Source organism: Rhinopithecus roxellana, chromosome 19 (assembly GCF_007565055.1).
Source record: "Rhinopithecus roxellana isolate Shanxi Qingling chromosome 19, ASM756505v1, whole genome shotgun sequence".
In the NCBI taxonomy this organism is placed as follows: domain Eukaryota; kingdom Metazoa; phylum Chordata; class Mammalia; order Primates; family Cercopithecidae; genus Rhinopithecus; species Rhinopithecus roxellana.
The window spans coordinates 6,541,805-6,561,966 of record NC_044567.1 but is presented as its reverse complement, the minus strand read 5'-3'; the positions used below and the strand labels follow the sequence as shown (position 1 = coordinate 6,561,966).

Below are 20,162 nucleotides of genomic sequence, written 5' to 3'. Positions count from 1 at the left end.
GTTTTCACTACTAGAAAGATCTTCCAAGTCTGGTCCTTACTGACAGTGGGTCAGTAATGTCATGTTCATTAAACTAATATTTTTGAAGAAGTGCCAGTTATTTACTAGGCCTTGTAGAAGATGCATTTTATGTGCATGTTCTTGACCTAATTAAAATAACTTCTTATAGGCTTTAGTTATTATATTTGGCAAGGTGCAGTGGCTCACGCCTGTAGTCTTAGCACTTTGGGAGGCCAAGGATGGAGAATCGCTTTGAGCCCGGGAGTTCAAGATCAGCCTGGATAACATAGTGAGACCTTGTCTCTTTTAACAAATAAAAAATTAGTCAGGTGTAGTGGCATGTGCCTGTAGTCCCAGCTACTCCAGAGGCTGGAGTAAAAGGATCACTTGAGCCTGGGAGGTCAACGCTACAGTGAGCCATGATCATGCTACTGGACTCCATCCTGAGAGACATAGTGAGACTCTGTCTTGGAAAAAAAAAATGGGGGGGGGGATTAGATTCTTGTCTCTAGAGTTTAATTTAAATGGTAATATTTGTAGGAGTTCTTTGTATTGAACTTAAGGCAGAATAAGGTAAATACTTGAGGTTTAACGTTTGTTTCTGTCAGTTTTGTCTCTCTGGCACCTTTGCCCAGGTTTGTAGTCTAAGGGAGGTGAAGCTTATTAGAAACTGGAGGAAAAGGAGGTTTGTGGGGCTCTCTCCCCATTGTCCTGAGATGGTGTGGAATAAGTCTGATTGTGACAGAAAAGGAGTTACTTGATCCAGGGATAAAGCCTTGATTTGTGAAGGTGGTGTCAAGATAATATGATTAATATTAGTATCTGAATGTACTACAGCAATGAGGTAAAAGTCGTCTCTCTATCTGCTGGCAAAAAAATTCCTGGTAACAAAAGCTTGGCTTGTGTTTCCTTGTCTTTCACAGGTGAGTGTTGTGCAAGATTCTGTCAACATTTCTGGCCAGAATACCATGAACATGGTAAAGGTTCCTGAGTGCCGGTTGGCAGATGAGTTAGGAGGACTGTGGGAGAATTCCCGGTTCACAGACTGCTGCTTGTGTGTTGCTGGCCAGGAATTCCAGGCTCACAAAGCTATCTTAGCAGGTTGGTATTTATTCATGAGGAATTTTATAATTTTGGTGAATTAAGGAAAAACAAGTGATTGCATAATCACCTTTTGTTCAAAAACTTCAACTTTTTGAACTTTTTGTTCAACTTCAACTTTTTGAACTCAACTACAAAACAAACTGCAGCTAAATATACCTTTGTATTCTGGTAACATTAATGCTCAGAACCAAAAAAGCTGCTCTCTAAAATGAGATTTCTGTTTTTCCTCTCTGTAGTGGACCCAGGCCATCATTTTCAAGGAATGGATGATGATGTACAAAGGTATTGAATGCCTTTGCCCCTAGAAAGTAGATGTTAGAGCACCAGTTAAGAGCAGGTATCAACCCCTAGATAGGGACTTAGGATGTAATGGAGAGGATTCTATGCTCAGGACTAAATGCCATCTGCCATCTAGCTAGTCCTCAGCCCTGAAGGGGTTAGGCCTCTCTTCGATTCTTTTTTTTTTTTTTTTTTTTTTTTTTGAGACGGAGTCTGGCTCTGTCGCCCAGGCTGGAGTGCAGTGGCCGGATCTCAGCTCACTGCAAGCTCCGCTTCCCGGGTTTACGCCATTCTCCTGCCTCAGCCTCCGGAGTAGCTGGGACTACAGGTGCCCGCCACCTCGCCCGGCTAGTTTTTTGTATTTTTTAGTAGAGATGGGGTTTCACCGTGTTCGTTAGGATGGTCTCGATCTCCTGACCTCGTGATCCGCCCTTCTCGGCCTCCCAAAGTGCTGGGATTACAGGCTTGAGCCACCGCTCCCAGCCCTCTCTTCGATTTAAACATGCTAGAAGAATGAAACTCTTGCCCCTGACATGGAGGATCAGTTCTTGCTCTAATAGACCCATGGTTTTCAAGACCAGGGAGATTGACACCAAGGAGGAACTGATGAGGAAGGACTGACTTCACCACCCAGGGAAGGGTAACAATCACCGCATACTTCTCTTAAGACCCTAAGACCCAACAGGAAATTGCGTGAACCTTCAAGTAACACACTTCTTACTAAGACCCTCAGCTCTGTCATTCTAAAGTACACACTTGGTAAAACCTCAAACTGCCTCAGTCTAAACATTTTCCTGTACCCTCTCACAACTGGCTGTTACTGTGTAATACTCAAGGAAGTCACGGGCACAGTGGCTCATGCCTGTAATCCCAGCACTTTGGGAGGCGGAGGCGGCTGGATCACCTGAGGTCAGGAGTTTGAGACCAGCCTGGTCAACATGGTGAAACCCCATCTCTACTAAAAATACAAAACTTAGCTGGGCGTGGTGGCACGCGCCTGTAATCCTAGCTACTCCAGTGGCTGAGATAGGAGAATCGCTTGAACCTGGGAGGCGGAGGTTGCAGTGAGTGGAGATCATGCCACTGCACTCCAGCCTGGGCAACAGAGCAAGATTCCATCTCAGGGGGAAGAAAAACAAAACTCAAGGAAGTTTATAACTCTTTGGTTAGCGTCTCCACACTTAGCTAGGCCCTCAACACCGCCAATAGTTTTTCTACAGATGTTTAGGCAACTCCCTTTCTTAACTATAGCTGTCTCAAACCTTAACCACTCTTTAACTCCTTCCAAACTCCTAAAAGATTACCTTGCCTACTTCCTCCAAGAGAAAAGGAAGCCCTTATGTAGGAACTCCCTCATCTCTTGCTTCTCACCTCACCTGCATTCTCAGTGGAGGTGTTCTTCCTCGTGGACAAAGCAGACTTTTTTTCTACCTCTGCTCTGTTTTATATCCCATCTTGCCTTCTCAGAAACCTTACTCTACCGGTTATACCCTTGCTGTCTATCTAGTATCTTCAGTATCTCTCTGTTATTTTCTCTTCATCTTCAGCCAGTAAACAGGCTCCAAGCTTCTCCCTCTAGTATTATCTCTCTCTCTCTTTTCCCCAGAACTGAGTTTCTTGAGTTAGCATATTCACTTTCTACTTCTTTCCTCCCACTTATCCTCAGTTCACCTCCATGCTATGAAAGCAGATTTTCAAAATTACATGATCTACTAGTTGCTAAATTTGAAGGACTTTAGTTCATATACCAGGACTCCTCTCTCCTGGTTCTCTGGTTGCTTCTGATGAGTGGTCTCCTTACTTCTTCCTCACCCATCCTTTTATACATTGGTGAGCCCTGAGGATCTGCTTCAGTTCCGTTTTCATTCCACTTTTTCTCCCTGAGTGATTTCATTTATTCTCGTTGCATCAGCTGCTATCTATTTACTGAGGACCCTCAATACCTGGTTGCTTTGGACCCTTCCTTCTTTATGAAAAGCACCAGGCCTTTAGTCTTTAATTTCTGAAATATATTTATTTAGTTCTCTATATAGTCTATAACCCTTCTGAAATAAGAACAATGAGAATTAATATCCTTTTGGTATACATTAAAATACTGAAGTTCAGAGGGTTAAATGATTTGCCCAAGAATATGTGGTTAGAAAATGGCAGAGCTAGGCCAGGTGCAGTGGCTCATGCCTGTAATCCCAGCACTTTGGATGGCAGAGGTGGGCAGATCACTTGAGGTCAGGAGTTCGAGACCAGCCTGGCCAACATGGTGAAACCCCGTCTCCACTAAAAATACAAAAATTAGCCAGGTGTGGTGGTGGGCACCTGTAATCCCAGCTACTTGGGAGGCTGAGGCAGGAGAATCGCTTGAACTCAGGAGGCAGACATTGCAGTGAGCTGAGATCACGCCACTGCACTTCACTCTAGCCTGGGCCACAGAGCAAGATTTTGTCTCAGAAAAAAAAAGAAAAGAAAAGAAAATGGCAGAACTAAAATTAGTCCTTTCTGACATAAACTATAGGCCAAAAATTCCAGTTCCCTGTTAGCTCAAATCCCTTCTACTCTGTATTTTGTCCATTCCTTCACTCTTAGGTAATCGTTGGATCGCACCTTTCACCAAAACCCCTGATTTATTTGACAACATGAACAAATTTGAGTTCTTAGCCATTTTATTACTTTTCATGGTTGAGATTATTTTTCATGATGTTCATTGGACTAGAATGAGCATGAGTTGGAATACTGTTTCTCAACCTTCATTATCCCTGCCTCTAAGGAGAAAAACTAAATTTTTTTTTTTTTTTTTTTTTTTTTTTTTGAGGCAGAGTCTCACTCTGTCGCCCGGGCTAGAGTGCAGTGGCCGGATCTCAGCTCACTGCAAGCTCCGCCTCCCGGGTTTACGCCATTCTCCTGCCTCAGCCTCCCGAGTAGCTGGGACTACAGGCGCCCGCCACTTCGCCCGGCTAGTTTTTGTATTTTTAGTAGAGATGGGGTTTCACCGTGTTAGCCAGGATGGTCTCGATCTCCTGACCTCGTGATCCGCCCGTCTCGGCCTCCCAAAGTGCTGGGATTACAGGCTTGAGCCACCGCGCCCGGCCGAAAAACTAAATTTAAATTCTCCCTGATGAGAGAAATAAAATAGTAAGGAAGGAGATTTTATCAGGTAGGGTTGTGCTTTAAAGGGACACAAATCATTATAAAATCTAAAGTTTTTTTTCCCCTACCTCTTTGCGGCAATATCATCTCTGTTAAGAATGCATAGCTTAGGCCGGGCACGGTGGCTCAAGCCTGTAATCCCAGCACTTTGGGAGGCCGAGACGGGCGGATCACGAGATCAGGAGATCGAGACCATCCTGGCTAACACGGTGAAACCCCGTCTCTACTAAAAAATACAAAAAACTAGCTGGGCGAGGTGGCGGGCGCCTGTAGTCCCAGCTACTCGGAGGCTGAGGCAGGAGAATGGCGGGAATCCAGGAAGCGGAGCTTGCAGTGAGCTGAGAACCGGCCACTGCACTCCAGCCCGGGCGACAGAGCAAGACTCCGTCTCAAAAAAAAAAAAAAAAAAAAAAAAAAAAGAATGCATAGCTTAGAAAGACAGGCAGCTTGCCATAGGTGAACATGCACTTCATCTGGTTAGTGGATGCCATTGAGCCCAGTTCTTGACCTTCCTATGTGGTCCCTGGAGGTGCAGAAAGTGTGGTGTCAGTTCCAACAAAAACATAGGTATTAGAACACCCTGCTTGATCATAAGGGACTTTCCATTTGAACCCCAAATCTATACAGAGAACATAGCATTATCATCCAACGTATATAAGTAATTTCCTTGAAATGTGAATGGTTGGAGTAGAGACAATAAGTTATTTTGGAAGTAGTGTTTTATTTTCCTTTATGTATTATAATTAGTTACTTATTGTTATATAAAGAGAGGAATTTTGTAATTCTGATGTAAGCTGAGGCAGAGACCTTTCCTATAGCAGTAGGATAGGAAAGAAAATGATCTCTCCCTCATGACTGGAAAAAACCAAAAGATTTTACTGTGATAGGCTTATCTGTCTGTTTTTCTTTCACTTTGTAGCTCGTTCTCCGGTTTTTAGTGCCATGTTTGAACATGAAATGGAAGAGAGCAAAAAGGTATGTAACAAGATGAAGACATGTCTGTTTAGCCAGGTGTCTAGAGTCAGATGATTTCCCACTTTAGCTGCAGATTTATTTTCCTAATTATTTTTTTCTTACTGTGTTACTAAAATGGAGTATGAGTCCCTAAACTCCTTCTGAAAGCAGAGAGAAGTGGTGTAGAAGTATTATGGATAAAGCAGATTGACTTATTAAATGAGGCTGATCATCCACACAGTTTTGGGTGAGGGTATTTAGACATATGTTTTTACTCAGAAAATTGAGGAAAAGAAAGGTGAAAAAAATCAAAGAGTTGTTTTGCTGTTGTGTTTGAGAAAACAAAGATGGAACATGTGATGGGCGAAAAGATTGTTCTAATCAAGCTGGACAAAGAAATTTTCCCTTAATGTTAGGTTTTTTTTTTTTTTTTTTTTGAGATGGAGTCTCACTTTGTCACCCAGGCTGGAGCGCAGTGGTGTGATCTCGGCTCACTGCAAGCTCCGCCTCCCGGGTTCACGCCATTCTCCTGCCTCAGCCTCCCGAGTAGCTGAGACTACAGGTGCCCGCCACCACGCCTGGCTAATTTTTTTTGTATTTTTAGTAGAGACAGGATTTCACCATGTTAGCCAGGATGGTATCGATCTCCTGACCTCGTGATCCGCCCGCCTCGACCTTCCAGAATGCTGGGATTACAGGCGTGAGCCACCGTGTCCGGCCCATTAATGTTAGGTTTTAAATGATACAAGGTTCTCTCCTCATGAGAGCTTAAAATCATGAAAATAGTTTACTTTAGGGATTTTGTTCTGTTGGAATGTTTCTCATATTCAGTTTTTCTGGCATAGAATCGAGTGGAAATCAATGATGTGGAGCCTGAAGTTTTTAAGGAAATGATGTGCTTCATATACACAGGGAAGGCTCCAAACCTCGACAAAATGGCTGATGATTTGTTGGCAGCTGCTGACAAGGTAAGATAAGAATAGAAAAATAATCAGGACTAGGAGTTATTGTGACTTCTTGAGTTTCGTGAACAGGCTTCTGTATTGCATTGTGGGTAAAATGAGCATATTTGATTTGGCCAAGACAGTCCTGGTTTACATATATTATTCCAACACAATTATTAATAGCACACTTTTTATTCTCAAAAGTGTCCTGTTTTGAATAGTAAACTATATGGTCACCTAACTATGGGAAAGAAGGATAAGTTTGACATTTACCTCTCCTCTTTTTTCCATCTCAAATTTAATCACAGTGATAGTAAAGATTCAAAATACATTTGGATTGTGCTTTATAATTTACAAAAATGTTTTTGAGTTTATTAACGTATTTAAACTTTATCAGTAAAACAGCCCTTTGGATCCATGTGGACCCAGCCAACCTCAGATCACAAATATTTGAGAAAAAAGAAACAAGAGGCCAGGCACAGTGGCTCACGCCTGTAATCCTAGCACTTATGGGAGGCTGAGGCGGGTGGATCACCTAAGCTCAGGAGTTTGAGACCAGCCTGGGCAACGTGGCGAAACCCCATGACTACTAAAAAATACAAAAATATGCCAGGCGTGGTGGTGCATGCTTGTAGTCCCAGCTACTCGGGAGGCTGAGGCAAGAGAATTGCTTGAACCCAGGAGGCAGAGGTTGCAATGAGCTGAGATCATGCCACACTCCAGCCTGGGCAACAGAGCAAGACTCTGTCTCCAAAAAAAAAAAAAAAAAGAAAAAGAAGAAAAAACAGGCTGGGCACAGTGGTGCTGGGTGCATGGGGCCTTCAGCCTATAATCTCAGAACTTGGGGAGGCCAAGGAGGAAGGGTTGCTTGAGCCCAGGAGTTCAAGACCAGCCTGGGCAACATAGATTCCATCCCTACAAAAATAAAAATAAATTTAGCCAGGTGTGGTGGTGCACGCCCATAGTCCCAGCTACTTTAGAAGCTGAGGTGGGAGGGTCACTTGAGCCCAGGAGGTTGAGGCCACAATGAGCCATGATTGCACCATTGCACTCCAGCCTGGGTGACAGAACGAGACCTTGTTTCAAAAAAATAAATAAAAAATAATACAAATAAAAAACCAAAATAGTATAGCAACTATTTACATAGCATTTATATTGTATTAGTTAGTATAGATAATATAGGGCTAATTTAAAGTACACAGGAGGATATACATAAAGATACAGGCCAATACTGTCTATTTTTTTTTTTTTTTTTTTTGAGAAGAGAGTCTTGCTCTTGTCACCCAGGCTGGAGTGCAATGGCACAATCTCGGCTCACTGCAACCTCTACCTCCTGGGTTCAAGTGATTCTCCTGCCTCAGCCTCCCGAATAGCCGGGATTACAGGCGCCTGTCACCACGCCTATCTAATTTTTGTATTTTAAGTAGAGATGGGGTTTTGCCATTTTAATCAGGCTGGTCTCGAACTCCTGACCTCAAATGATCCACCTACCTTGGCCTCCCAAAGTGCTGGGATTACAGCTGTGAGCCACTACATCTGGTCTATTTATTTAATTTTTGAGATGGAGTCTCACTCTGTTGTCCAGGCTAGAGTGCAGTGGCACAATCTCAGCTCACTGCAACCTCTGCCTCCCAGGTTCAAGCAGTTTTCCTGCCTCAGCCTCCCGAGTAGCTGAGATTACAGGCATGCACCACTACATCCAGCTAATTTTTGTATATGTAGTAGAGACAGGGTTTCACCATGTTGGCCAGGCTGGTCTTGAACTCCTGACCTCAAGTGGTCTGACCACCTCAGCCTCCCAAAGTGCTGGGATTATGAGTGTAAGTCTCTGTGCCTGGCCAATACTGTCAGTTTATATAAGGGACTTGAGCATTCACAGATTTTTGTATTTGCGGGGCCGCTGGACCCAGTCCCCTAAGGATACTGAGGCATGGCTGTAATCTTTTACCTAATGTCCTGGTTAGCACTTTCAGCTTTTACCTAAGTAGTTATCGAAATAGAAAGTATTTCTTCAAAATTATGAGAGAATTAATAGCTTAATAGTAGAATAAATTATACTTCATAAGACACATTTCAATTTGGGAAGTGTTAAAGTGTGAAAATAAAAACGCAGATCTTAGAATCAAAGACATATGATGATTACCTAAAATAATTTGGTCAGTGATTCCCAAAATAAGGTGAAATATCAACAGATATTAAGTTGGTGGGAAAGGCTTATGAAAAATACTGAGTTTAACCAAGACAAATAGTTGCTGTCTTACTGCAGGATTTCTCAGAACCTGTAGCATATTAATGTTACTGTGAATTTTCTAACAGGAATTATGATAGACAGCATTTCTCCAATTTAGTGAACCCTGGAATCCTTTTTCTCAAGGATCACCTGCAAGATTAGTGGTCAGCGGCTGGGCGCGGTGGCTCACGCCTGTAATCTCAGCACTTTGGGAGGCCGAAGCAAGCGGATCACGAGGTCAGGAGATTGAGACCATCCTGGCTAACACAGTGAAACCCTGTCTCTACTAAAAAATACAGACAAACAAACAAAAAAGTTAGCCAAACAAACAAAAAACAATTAGCCGACCGTGGTGGTGGGCGCCTGTAGTCCCAGCTACTCGGGAGGCTGAGGCAGGAGAATGGTGTGAACCTAGGAGGCGGAGCTTGTAGTGAGCCGAGATTGCGCCACTGCACTCCAGCCTGGACGACAGAGCGAGACTCCGTCTCAAACAAAACAAAACAAAACAAAACAAAAAAACAAAAAAAAACAAAAACAAAAAAACGTTAGTGGTCCCCAAAACACACATTGGGAAACGGACTTTCATTGTGTAGGTACATCAGAGAGAGAACTCAATACCCTTCTAGGCCCTGCGATCTGTGGACACATGACCTGTGGGGAGGGGTGAAAGAATTGGTGTTTATCCTGTGGGAGCTTTTCCTGTGTTGGGGGACAAGTGGAGTTGGCGTGAGGGTGGGAAAAGGGTGTAGACCCTGCCAGCAGTAGACTCTGTGAGAAAGAAGGCTCTCTGCTGAAAGCACCCCCTCTTCCTGGGGTGATGCTGCAATACCCATTGGTGGGAAAAGTGGGTTCTGGTCTAAGGACACAAGAGTCTTCCAGTGTTTGCTGATGGGATAGTCTACCTCCCTTTGTGCCTGAGGACAGAGGAAAGTGCCTGTGTTTATAGTGGAGGTTTAGCTTTATTGATTGGCTTTTTGGAGTGTATGTAGAGGATGGGGTAAGTAAATGCAATCAGTGCTCTTGATGAAGAAGATTGGAATAGTAACCGTATCCTTCTTGTCACTTTTCAAGACTTTATGAGTATAATTAAGCAAGGTGAAAATTCCATATCCTTACAGTCTACCTCAATTCTGACCAAGGGAAACTTGCTTTTAATGGAGACAGTAAGAAAATATTCACTGCAAGCTCTGGGAAAGTAGAAGACATAATCCAATACCTGCCTTTTATAAAGTTAATTATGATTTTGCCTGATCTGTGCTCTGATTTTTAATGAAGTGGTCACTTGTGCTTATACACATCAGGTGTTTATCCTCTCATCTTCTAGATTCCATAAGGATAAGTATTGCAAGGCCCACTTTTTAGACAGAAATACCAAGGCTCAGAGTTGTATATCCGCAGAGCCAAGATTAAACTTCTGCTGTGTCCCTGAGTTTTCATTCTTGCTCCCTAGCCGGAAAACCTACTGGTAACCTACTGTAAGGACACAGGGCATGGTGATCAGCCTGAACTGCCATTTCAAGGATAGCATTTCAGCATAATGTGTTAACTTGTGGTTTTAAAAGATAAAGCTGTTGAATCACAGCAGTGCTTTAAATTTATGAATGAGAAGTAATTGAAGGGTGCATTTTCAAATTCCATTCAGAATTTCCCACTAGACAGGTTTTGCTCCAAGCCTATTTGAAAACATTTTTACCTTTACACCTCTTTGTGAGTTTTAGGAAAACAGAATAAGAAATCTTTCATGGAATGATCTAAACATCTAGAATTTACCCAAGAGGCTGAAACAGCTTCTTCTAAGCTTTTCCAGTCTCCTGGGGACATGTGTAATTAGACCAAAAACAAAACAAAACTCCTCAGTTAGGCCTGGGAGACACAGTTTCCATCTCTTGGGTAAGTACTGCCATTAGGCAGGTTTTTCAGAAGCATAATTAAGAAAAAACTTTGTCCCCAAGGGACAAGAATGGCTACTTTTGTCTAATTATGCAGTAGGGATCAGAGCTATTCACAGTAAAAGTCCTTTTAAAAGAATGTATTGAGAAAAGATAAGAGGAATTGTCTGGGCAGCACTGTATAAAAAACTGAACATTTACTAAACCTTTATTCCAGCCTTTTAAAAACAAAAATGGCAACTTCCTTTCCTGCTTATCTAATGTCATTCCTGTTTTCCATGGAAACTGTTTTCCAGTTACTCAGATGTAAAAAAGCTGCACCAAAACCAATAAAACCTCTTTTTGCTGCAGGAGATCACAGTGCCAGCAGATATGCCTCCTTACCCAGAATTGATAACAATGAAATTGTCCTGGTTTGATTGCCATGATTCACCCTGAAGGGGCATTGTGTCATTGAGTTCTGGGGCCTTCAAGCTGGGGCCTATAAGGATACTGTGCATAGCCTCAAAGCAAGCTGTTTTCCTGTGAACTGATTAATGACATTTTATTTTGTGCCTCCTTGTATTTCCTTCCTCTTTCCTATACCTGAAGTTCCTAGTAAGTTCATAATCTCATATTAGAGAACAAGGGGTAGAGTTGTATCAGAACCAATCAAGTAGATCAGATGTGCCCAGCATTAACCTAGGCTTTCCATTTCAAGAATAGTTATGCCCTTTTCTTAGAAAATACAAGTTTTTGAACTGAAACTGCATTAGGTTCTCTGCCACTTTGTCCGTTTACCCTGAGAAGCTTAACCTCAACCCCAATAAAATAAGACTCTATTTATCCTTCTCTATTTAAAAGGAAGCCTTTAGTTGACCCTCATTCAGAAACAACTAGTGGCAGAGGTGCTGGTAAAAGTCACCACAGGGCTCCTTTTCACAGCCTAATGGGTCAGTTGGCATATCCTGCTGGGCTAGTGACAATGCTTAAGTCAAAAGATTTGTGCTTCACCCTCTTCTGGCTCTAAATAAGGGGATTGCAGTAATGTCCCTGTTGACTTGAAGCAAACTGATGCCTCACTGTAATCATTAAGTGGTGAAGGTTTAAGAACAACTTTCATCACAGACTGGAGGAGAGTAAACTTCAGGATGCAGATCTACCCTGGAATTGCCATTTTTCTAATAGGTAGACTTTAGAACTCGAGTGGCAGCTTTCCAAGTTATTTTAGCTGTTTGTGTTTCAATCTTAAACATCTAACCTTAAGAATATGGTTATGTTTTACCATTGCAGTAGTAGCTTTTCATGGTCTGTGCAGTTCTGTTCAAGTATCTAGTTAATATGATGGTACAGCTAAAGAAAACAGCTTCAGTAGTGGTCAGCCCAGAGCTGTTGCTGCTCTGACAACAGCAGTGCTTGTGTTTTACAGTATGCCCTGGAGCGTTTAAAGGTCATGTGTGAGGATGCCCTCTGCAGTAACCTGTCCGTGGAGAATGCTGCAGAAATTCTCATCCTGGCTGACCTCCACAGCGCAGATCAGTTGAAAACTCAGGCAGTGGATTTCATCAACTAGTGAGTTGGCATCTTCAAAGTTCTTCTTTCAGAATAGTTGGATAGTTGAAGAAATGAGAAAGACTTTGAATTAGTGGGTAAAGCAGGCAAGTAGCTTCATTAACCTTTTGGCAGTAAGTATAGAGCTTTTCATCTTTTCCTTTAATTGACTGTATGGAAAATGGTCTTACCTTCATGGGTTGAATCCTATTGGTGAGTAAAGTGTTTTACTTCCTCATAGTGAATCGAAGTGATGAAAATAACTTGCCTGAAAAAGCTGTGTGCCCCAAATTATAGTATCTTTACTTCACACTCAGTGACTTAATAAAAGACATGTAGATTTCTAGGAGGATAGAGATATGTTTATGAGTTGGTAAAATGTACCTCACGTTCAGTTATAGAATGAGGAAAAGAGAAGGGATCATCAGTAGCTGGTTTCATAATACTGTTTTGAGAAAGAAATGTTCATTCCGCTCGGTCTGTTCCTTCATCGTACTTGATGAATGACCTGGCAATACTACTTTCTGAAATAATAATATGAATAATAATATGAAAGATGAATTGTAACTACAACCCATCTTCTCAGTGGGACATGTTCTATCCCTTGCCCCATGGAGAGAGCAAAAGCTGGGAAAAACCCGAAGAAGAAAAGCCCTCACAACAGCAGTCCTGGGGCAAGACAGGTCTGAGACATTTCAGATGATTGAGTGAATAATATTCAACATAGAAAATTCCCAAAGACAAGAAATAACATCCTCTAGGTCTAGTTGTAGAATTATTTTCTAAGGAGTGATCAAGTGAGGCAGAAGAAGGAGTGGAGAGACCCATCAGTGTGAGTTCCTTTGAGTGCTTACTGTGTGCTGGACACTTGCTTGGTGCTTTTGAGATATTAACCATTGAATGAAGTATGGTTATCCTCCCCTCTTTTTTGATAATCAACTAGGCCCCGGGCTCTGATCTGCCCTGTGGTTAAAGGCTGGTGAGTGGCAAAGCCAGGCAGAAGCTCAGGGCTTCTGGCTGAGGGAGCCCATGCTCCTTTTTATGATGGGCATCACTGGTGAATATAAGGAACATAGGCAGTGTTGAGGGCCTGGGGAACATTCCGCTTTTTGTTTTTGAGAATATAGTGGCTCAAAGTCCTGGTTTTCAGATGACGACAGCCACAGGCAAGTCACCAGTCTGCGCATTGTCTAACAAGCAAATTCTCATGCATATTAAGGGTTCTGTCTATTTCTTGCATTGACACCCTTTATACCTAACACTGGAAAATTAGGCTATCTAGATGGCTGTTGAATTCATCCCTTGCTCACTCCCTTTGGTAACCCATTTCTCCACATTTCTCCTAGTCATGCTTCGGATGTCTTGGAGACCTCTGGGTGGAAGTCAATGGTGGTGTCACATCCCCACTTGGTGGCTGAGGCATACCGCTCTCTGGCTTCAGCACAGTGCCCTTTTCTGGGACCCCCACGCAAACGCCTGAAGCAATCCTAAGATCCTGCTTGTTGTAAGACTCCGTTTAATTTCCAGAAGCAGCAGCCACTGTTGCTGCCACTGACCACCAGGTAGACAGCGCAATCTGTGGAGCTTTTACTCTGTTGTGAGGGGAAGAGACTGCATTGTGGCCCCAGACTTTTAAAACAGCACTAAATAACTTGGGGGAAACGGGGGGAGGGAAGGGCCCAGGACTCGGGGCTATTCAACCTAATGAAAACCCTGTTGCTGCGTCACTGTGTTCCCTTTGGCCTGGCCGAGTTTGATACTGTGGGGATTCAGTTTAGGTGCTGGCCTGAGGACATCCCAGCGGTGGTACTTCGGAGAAACCTGTCTGCATCTGACTGAGCAGAATAAATCGTCAGGTGCCTGGAGCAAAAAGGAAAAAAAAAGAAAGGACATTGAGTTTTAACAGAAGGGAAAAGGAAAGAAGAAAAGATTTTTGCAGAATTTCTCAAAAATCAGTTTGTGGATTCCAGTAGTATTTATATTGAGAGAAACAAATTTTAGTCCTTCCAACTGTGCTAAAACTTGGATATTTGTGAAAACTCACCACCATACAAGCATCAGAAGAGCTCTCTTGTCGTTAGCACTTACTGTTTGCAAGAACAGAATGCATCCTTTTATCCTTTTATGAAAAATGACAAGTGAAGGCAAAAGGGGAAGGTTATTTGATCTGGAAGATGAGTGTTCTGATGTGGTGGCTTTTGCAAAAATCGTTATTGGTGTTGAAAACTGGAAAAAAATAACTCATCCAGAATTCATACTGTCTTGACAAGAACTATGGTTCTCTGTTTTTAGATATTGTGGAAAATGTTTTTGGGCATTTTTCTCTGATTTTATTTCTTCTCCCCCGCCCCTTTTTCTAAAAAACAAACAAACAAACAAAAAAAAAACACACAAAACAAAAACAGAACAAAAGAAGAGAAGAGAGAAGGAAATTTTATTAATTAAAGATGCTGTGTGATAAAATCCCAGCCCAGATTGCTCAGCTGTTTGTACCTGACTTGCCGCCTGCATAGGAGCCAGTTCTGTTCCTTCTGACTAGCCCCTCTTCCTCCAGGGGAGAACTTCCAAATGTTAATTTTTTCTTTTTGAAAATATAAATAATTACTATTTTGTACTGTGTGGTATCTCTGGTCTTTTGTTTCACTCACCTGCCTTGTCTCTTGGGTCTGAGTCCCTTGCTTAAGGGATTTTGAAGTCCTAGTTTTCAGCTTGCAGAGATTATGTTTGAAATGTCTAATGAGCCGTAGGGATTTGTTGAGACTCCGTAATTTCAAGTTTTCTTTGTGAGCTATCAGCATCTGCCAGTCTCTTGTCCTCCCTGAGTATCTCCCAGTCCATATCCTGATGAGGGATCAGGCCCCTACCTCTGCCAAGGCAAGTAATGGTAGTGGGCTTTTCTGCACCCTGTATGTTTTAAGACCTAATCCCCACCTCCCTTCTCCTAACTAAATACAAAAAGATCCAGGGGACATAAATGTGGAGATTAAATAAAGGGAAATTATTGTCTCTTACTGGTTCTGTCATTGACTTGATGTGTTTCCAGAAAAGCTAATATCTGAGCTCACAAAAATGTTCTGGGGCTCCCTGTCTTCCTTTTTTGTGGCTCTGTTAGGACAGTGGGATATATTGAAGAATGCATCAGCTATTTGGCCAGCGTGTGTATTTTTTACCTTTGGTGGAACCTCAACCTATTGCACCTTCCAGTTCCCTTCAGTGGACCTTAGATTTTGTACATTTTCCAACTTTCATTTATCTTACTGCCTCTAGAATGGATAAATATGATCTGTTACTAATATACTCAAAGGCAGGATTAGTTTATTGGAAACCATTCCATTGCACTTCCCAGTTTCCCTTGGAAAGTGTCCCCTGAGTGAGGAAGTACCCAGTTCTACATGTGCTGGCTGCTGTCCTGCGCCTCCTCCGTCCTAGCTTTCCAGATCAGCACACAAGTCCAGGGATCCAGGCGAACTCGAAAGTCTCCTTTACCCATATCGTCTTAGGTTTTTCCAGCTAAATTTGTATACAATATTTCATCTGAACTTCGAACAACTTGACGAACTTGGTAGGACAGGTGAGACACGGCATCTTCCCACTGTGTAGATGAGAGAAGCAGAAACCCAGAGAAGGGATATGCCTTAGATCACACAACTATTGAATGCCAGATCTTCTAATGGAGTATCCTGAAGATTATGTAATTAACTGGAGGAAGTTCCATTTCTGAAATGTTTAGGTACAAAACTGAAAGTAAAGCTTCCTTCCTGTGGGAATAGCAAGAACAAAGCTCTGGAAAGGTGCCTCTGCTGGCCTGTTCTTCAGAGGTTCCAGAAGGACAAACCAGGCTTCAGATTTGCTTTCCTCTTCATTCACAGACAGCTGTGGGTTGAGAGGCTGGTGAGTTCAGGGACTCTGCCCTCAGGAGGATAGCAGTCCTGGCACCTAGCTTCTGTCAGGATCAAGGTCTCTTCTGGGATTTTCAGTATTTATGGAATTTCCAACTTGGGCTTTACTGTGGGTACAAAGCTGTTGGGATTTCAGGTACAGGTAAAGCTACTTGATGCTCCTGTCATTATTTCATTCTTTCTGGGCATGTTTGTTTTTGTTTTAAATGATACAGTTGAAGCCATCTGGTTATGACAACATCAGAGCCCCAGCATACTGTTCATAAACCTCCCACTGCCACCACCCCCCTCCCTTAGCTCCCCCACATCTGAAATTTAATTCAAGTTAACTCCACAATCTGGGGCATGAGCTGTCACTGCAGAGATGTCCGTGCCAGTGAAACAGTTGGAGATTTCAATTCCACAAGGATGTGGCTTATTTATCAAAACAGTATTTCAGGCAAGTAGTTTTGCAGAACCATTGGAGTTGCAGTTTCAGGTCCACATAGAGTATCTGGCATCATCCGCATCTCCCCTTTCCCTGTGTTGTCAGCTCCCCCCATATATCCGACCACCTATGGAAAATTTTCCCCATTCTCTATGTAAAGATTAAAGCTCTTTGCATTGTTACTAGACATCTTAAGCATCTTTGTGGGTTTTAACAATTTGGGTAAGAGATGCTCCTCTTTTCCTTTTCACTGTTAAAGCCTTTTTGGTCTTGAAGAGCTTTCTCTTGTTTTGTGTGTGTTTTTTGTTTTTTTTTTAATTCCAGCCAGGGACATTGAGATCTTTCTTAGGCCAGAAGATCTCTGGCTTGACCACAGCTCTGCACATTCATCTTTAAATCTGGTGTAAATCTATTGTGGGATCTCCATATTGTATGAGCCTGTGCAGATGAAAGGAAATAGCTTGTATGTTTATGAGCAGAACAACAAACAGAGGGGGAGTTGAGCTGCACTTTGAAACTGACTATTGCTTTGTTCTTGCTCTTCAACTCCTATAAAAGAACAACTAAATCCCCCCCAAAATGACTGTATCAAAGCCTTTGGTTTATCTTTGTCAAAGACAAATTCTTGGCTGGAACCCAACCTTATTTTCCACAACTAATTATCTTTTAAATCAGCCTGAGCCCTGTGTGTTTCCTTTATCTCATGACTTGTCACTGAACTCTGCCCTACATCATTTAGCTTCATTTCTAATGGCTTGCTGACTAATCTAACATTCAGGTGAGTATCGTTGGACTGCTCTTTATGTACGTGTATGCGCAAGGTGAATGCGTTTTCTTCTTTTAATTTCAGAGGTGACCGTGCCATGTTGGGGCCTTTGACCCAATAGGTGGACACCTCATGGAGACAGTGAGCAAGAAAGCAAATGTAGGACGATTAGTATTTGGGATAATGAGCTGGGAGAACCAGAAGCTTTGACCTCGGGATGAGAACAGGAACTTGAATGTTGTTGACTGATGGGATCTTAATGCCGCTGAGCCGTTAGCAAGATGATCCCTCCCCCTCTGTAAATCCTATAATGCTGGAGTAGAAAGTGGCATCTGGATACTATTTGGTCTTGATTTCTGCAGCTCTAGGGAAAAAAAGAATTTTAGACTTGAGGGAATTCAGTACAAGCAACCAAAATGATGAAGGAGTTGAAGGGGATCAACTCCAGGGGAGAAAGGTTATGAAGATAAAATATGTGTAACTCAGGTTTGGGGATGTAGCTCTAGTAACTGCAGTTTACAGATCTCACAGGAGTTCTCAACATTTGCCAGCTTGTCTTGCACAGCTCCCATTCATTCCAATTGTATAGCTTGGGAAGATGGCTATGTAACTTCCTCAAGGTCACTCAGCCTGACTCTGAGCCAAGAAACAGCAGAAGGCAAAGGGATAGCTTTGGAGCTTAGACCCAAGGACCAAAGAGAAGGTGAAAATCCAGGAGTTTGCCTGGTAATAAAGTGGACACATCCACTTATAACGCTCACTTGAAATAGGGAATGTTGGCTGGTCTCGGTGGCTTATGCCTGAAACTCTAGCACTTTGGGAGGCCAAGGTGGGCGGATCACAAGGTCAGGAGTTTGAGACCAGCCTGGCCAGCATGGTGAAACCCCGTCTCTAGTAAAAATACAAAAATTAGCTGGGCATGGTGGCGTGTGCCTGTAGTCCCAGCTCCTCGGGAGGCTAAAGCAGGAGAATCTCTTGAACCTGGGAGGCAGAGATTGCAGTGAGCCGAGATCACGCCACTGCACTCCAGCCTGGGTGACAGAGCAAGACTCCATCTCAAAAACAAACAAACAAAAAAACGGGTGGGGGGAGAGTTTTAGCCCTTGCAAGACCCTTAAAGTTGAGTCTCGACAAACCGAAGGAAAAAAGGGGGGTCCCACATGATTCACCTTCTTTTCATGTCTGAGAAAACAGACATCCATGGAAGTGAGGTGGCATGCCCAAGGTCACAGAGATTACATTTCCAGCCACTGAGCAAACAATTGCTGAGCATCTAGGAGGCCTCAGACACTGTGCTAGGCTAAGCCTAGGATGGAAGGTAGGATTTCTGTTCTGTTAATTCAGTCTAATGGAGGAAGCAGAAATAAACCGGAGAGCCCGTAGAACTGAGGACTCAAAAGAATCCATTGAATTTAGCAGTAAGGAGGTCAAGGGTTACCTTCAAGCAGTTTCAGTCAAATGGTGGAGGCAGAAACCAAGCCTGATGAGGTGAGAAAACATAGATTGAGAATAAGCTCCTCTTTCCAGAAGTTTGAAAGGGAGAGAGGAAGGGAATCTCTCCCACTCTTCAGAATTTGTATCATAATCTAGTCAACACATTTGTTTTTTTCTAGAAGTAATGGTGTACAGGTTGTCCTATAAATGATGGGCACTAGTAACTGATATTTGTTATGAAAGCCATGTTGTAGAACAACTGTAGCTTTGAGAAAAAATTGCCTTCAACCCTTACACGATTTTGAGAAGGATTTCTTAAAGACGTGTTTTCATACTTTTTTTTTTTTTTTTTTTTTTTTTTTGAGACAGAGTTCCACTCTTGTTGCCCAGGCTGGAGTGCAATGGCACGATCTCGGTTCACCACAACCTCTGCCTCCTGGGTTCAAGCAATGCTCCTGCCTCAGCCTCCTGAGTAGCTGAGATTACAGGCATGCACCACCATGCCTGGCTAATTTTGTGTTTTTAATAGAGATGGGGTTTCTCCATGTTGGTCAGGCTGGTCTCAAACTCCTGACCTCAGGTGATCCGCCTGCCTCAGCCTCCCAAAGGGCTGGGATTACAGGTGTAAGCTACCATGCCTGGCTGACATGTTTCTGTACATTTTAACCTATTCATCTTCCAATAAACATTTGCTTCAGACCTTCAAATGTTTTCATGGGCCAGTGGTTTGGTTCTTGGTGTGCTGTAAAGGTACACCATTCAGTTCCCAGACATGGAAGCCCTGGCTGGCAGCATTGCCAGTTCCCACGGTGTAAACGCTGTCACCATGGCTGATGTTGGATCACTAAAATGACATCACTGAAGCAGAGTTGGGAAGAGACACACAGCCCACTATAGCTGAGCATGGATAGTAGTAAAATGTAAAATAATTAGGAAGAAATAAGTCTTGAGTACTTATTACCTTTACCTAATTGTATGTTAGTATAACTGAATTTTTAATAATGGCTGTTTAGCAACCAGTTCTCAAATTCCTGAAAATTTAATAATTATCTCTAGAGAGCCAGTGTGAAGCAGCTCCAGCACACCACTGGACATTTAAGTTATTATTTTTTTAGAGAGAGTCTTGCTGTGTCACCAGGCTGGAGTGCAGTGGCACGATCGTGGCTCACTTCAGACTTCTCCCAGGTTCAAACCATTCTCCTGCCTCAGCCTCCCCAGTAGCTGGACTATAGGTGTGTGCCACGACGCCTGGCTGATTTTTATATTTTTAATAGAGAGAACGTTTCGCCGTGTTGGCCAGGCTCTTCTCCAACTCCTGACCTCAAGTGATCCACCCACCTCGGCCTCCCCAAGTGCTGGGATTACAGATGTGAGCCACCATGACTGGCCACCCATAGCATTTAAAAAGTGCATTTATGGGCTGGGTGCAGTGGCTCATGCCTGTAATCCCAGCACTTGGGGAGGCTGAGGCAGGAGGATTTCTTGAGCTCAGGAGTTCAAGGCCAGCTTAGGGAACATAGTGAGACCTTGTCTCTACAAAAAAAAAAAAAAAAAAAAAAAAAAAA

General features: G+C 42.8%; 1 protein-coding gene across 5 annotated transcripts in view; it reads left to right on the top strand.

The window, feature by feature from the left end:
- The window catches only part of SPOP (speckle type BTB/POZ protein), an 85,115-nt gene extending 70,035 nt beyond the window's left edge, over positions 1-15,080 (top strand). For all 5 annotated transcript variants that reach the window (XM_010360005.2, XM_010360014.2, XM_030923456.1 and 2 more), the window contains 5 exons: positions 924-1,101; positions 5,444-5,499; positions 6,324-6,446; positions 11,950-12,092; positions 13,418-15,080. In XM_010360005.2, coding sequence (XP_010358307.1) covers positions 924-1,101; positions 5,444-5,499; positions 6,324-6,446; positions 11,950-12,092; positions 13,418-13,562 — 645 coding nt within the window. In that variant the 3' untranslated portion in view covers positions 13,563-15,080. The remainder of the gene's footprint in view (positions 1-923; positions 1,102-5,443; positions 5,500-6,323; positions 6,447-11,949; positions 12,093-13,417) is intronic.
- The last annotated feature ends 5,082 nt before the right edge of the window (positions 15,081-20,162 follow it).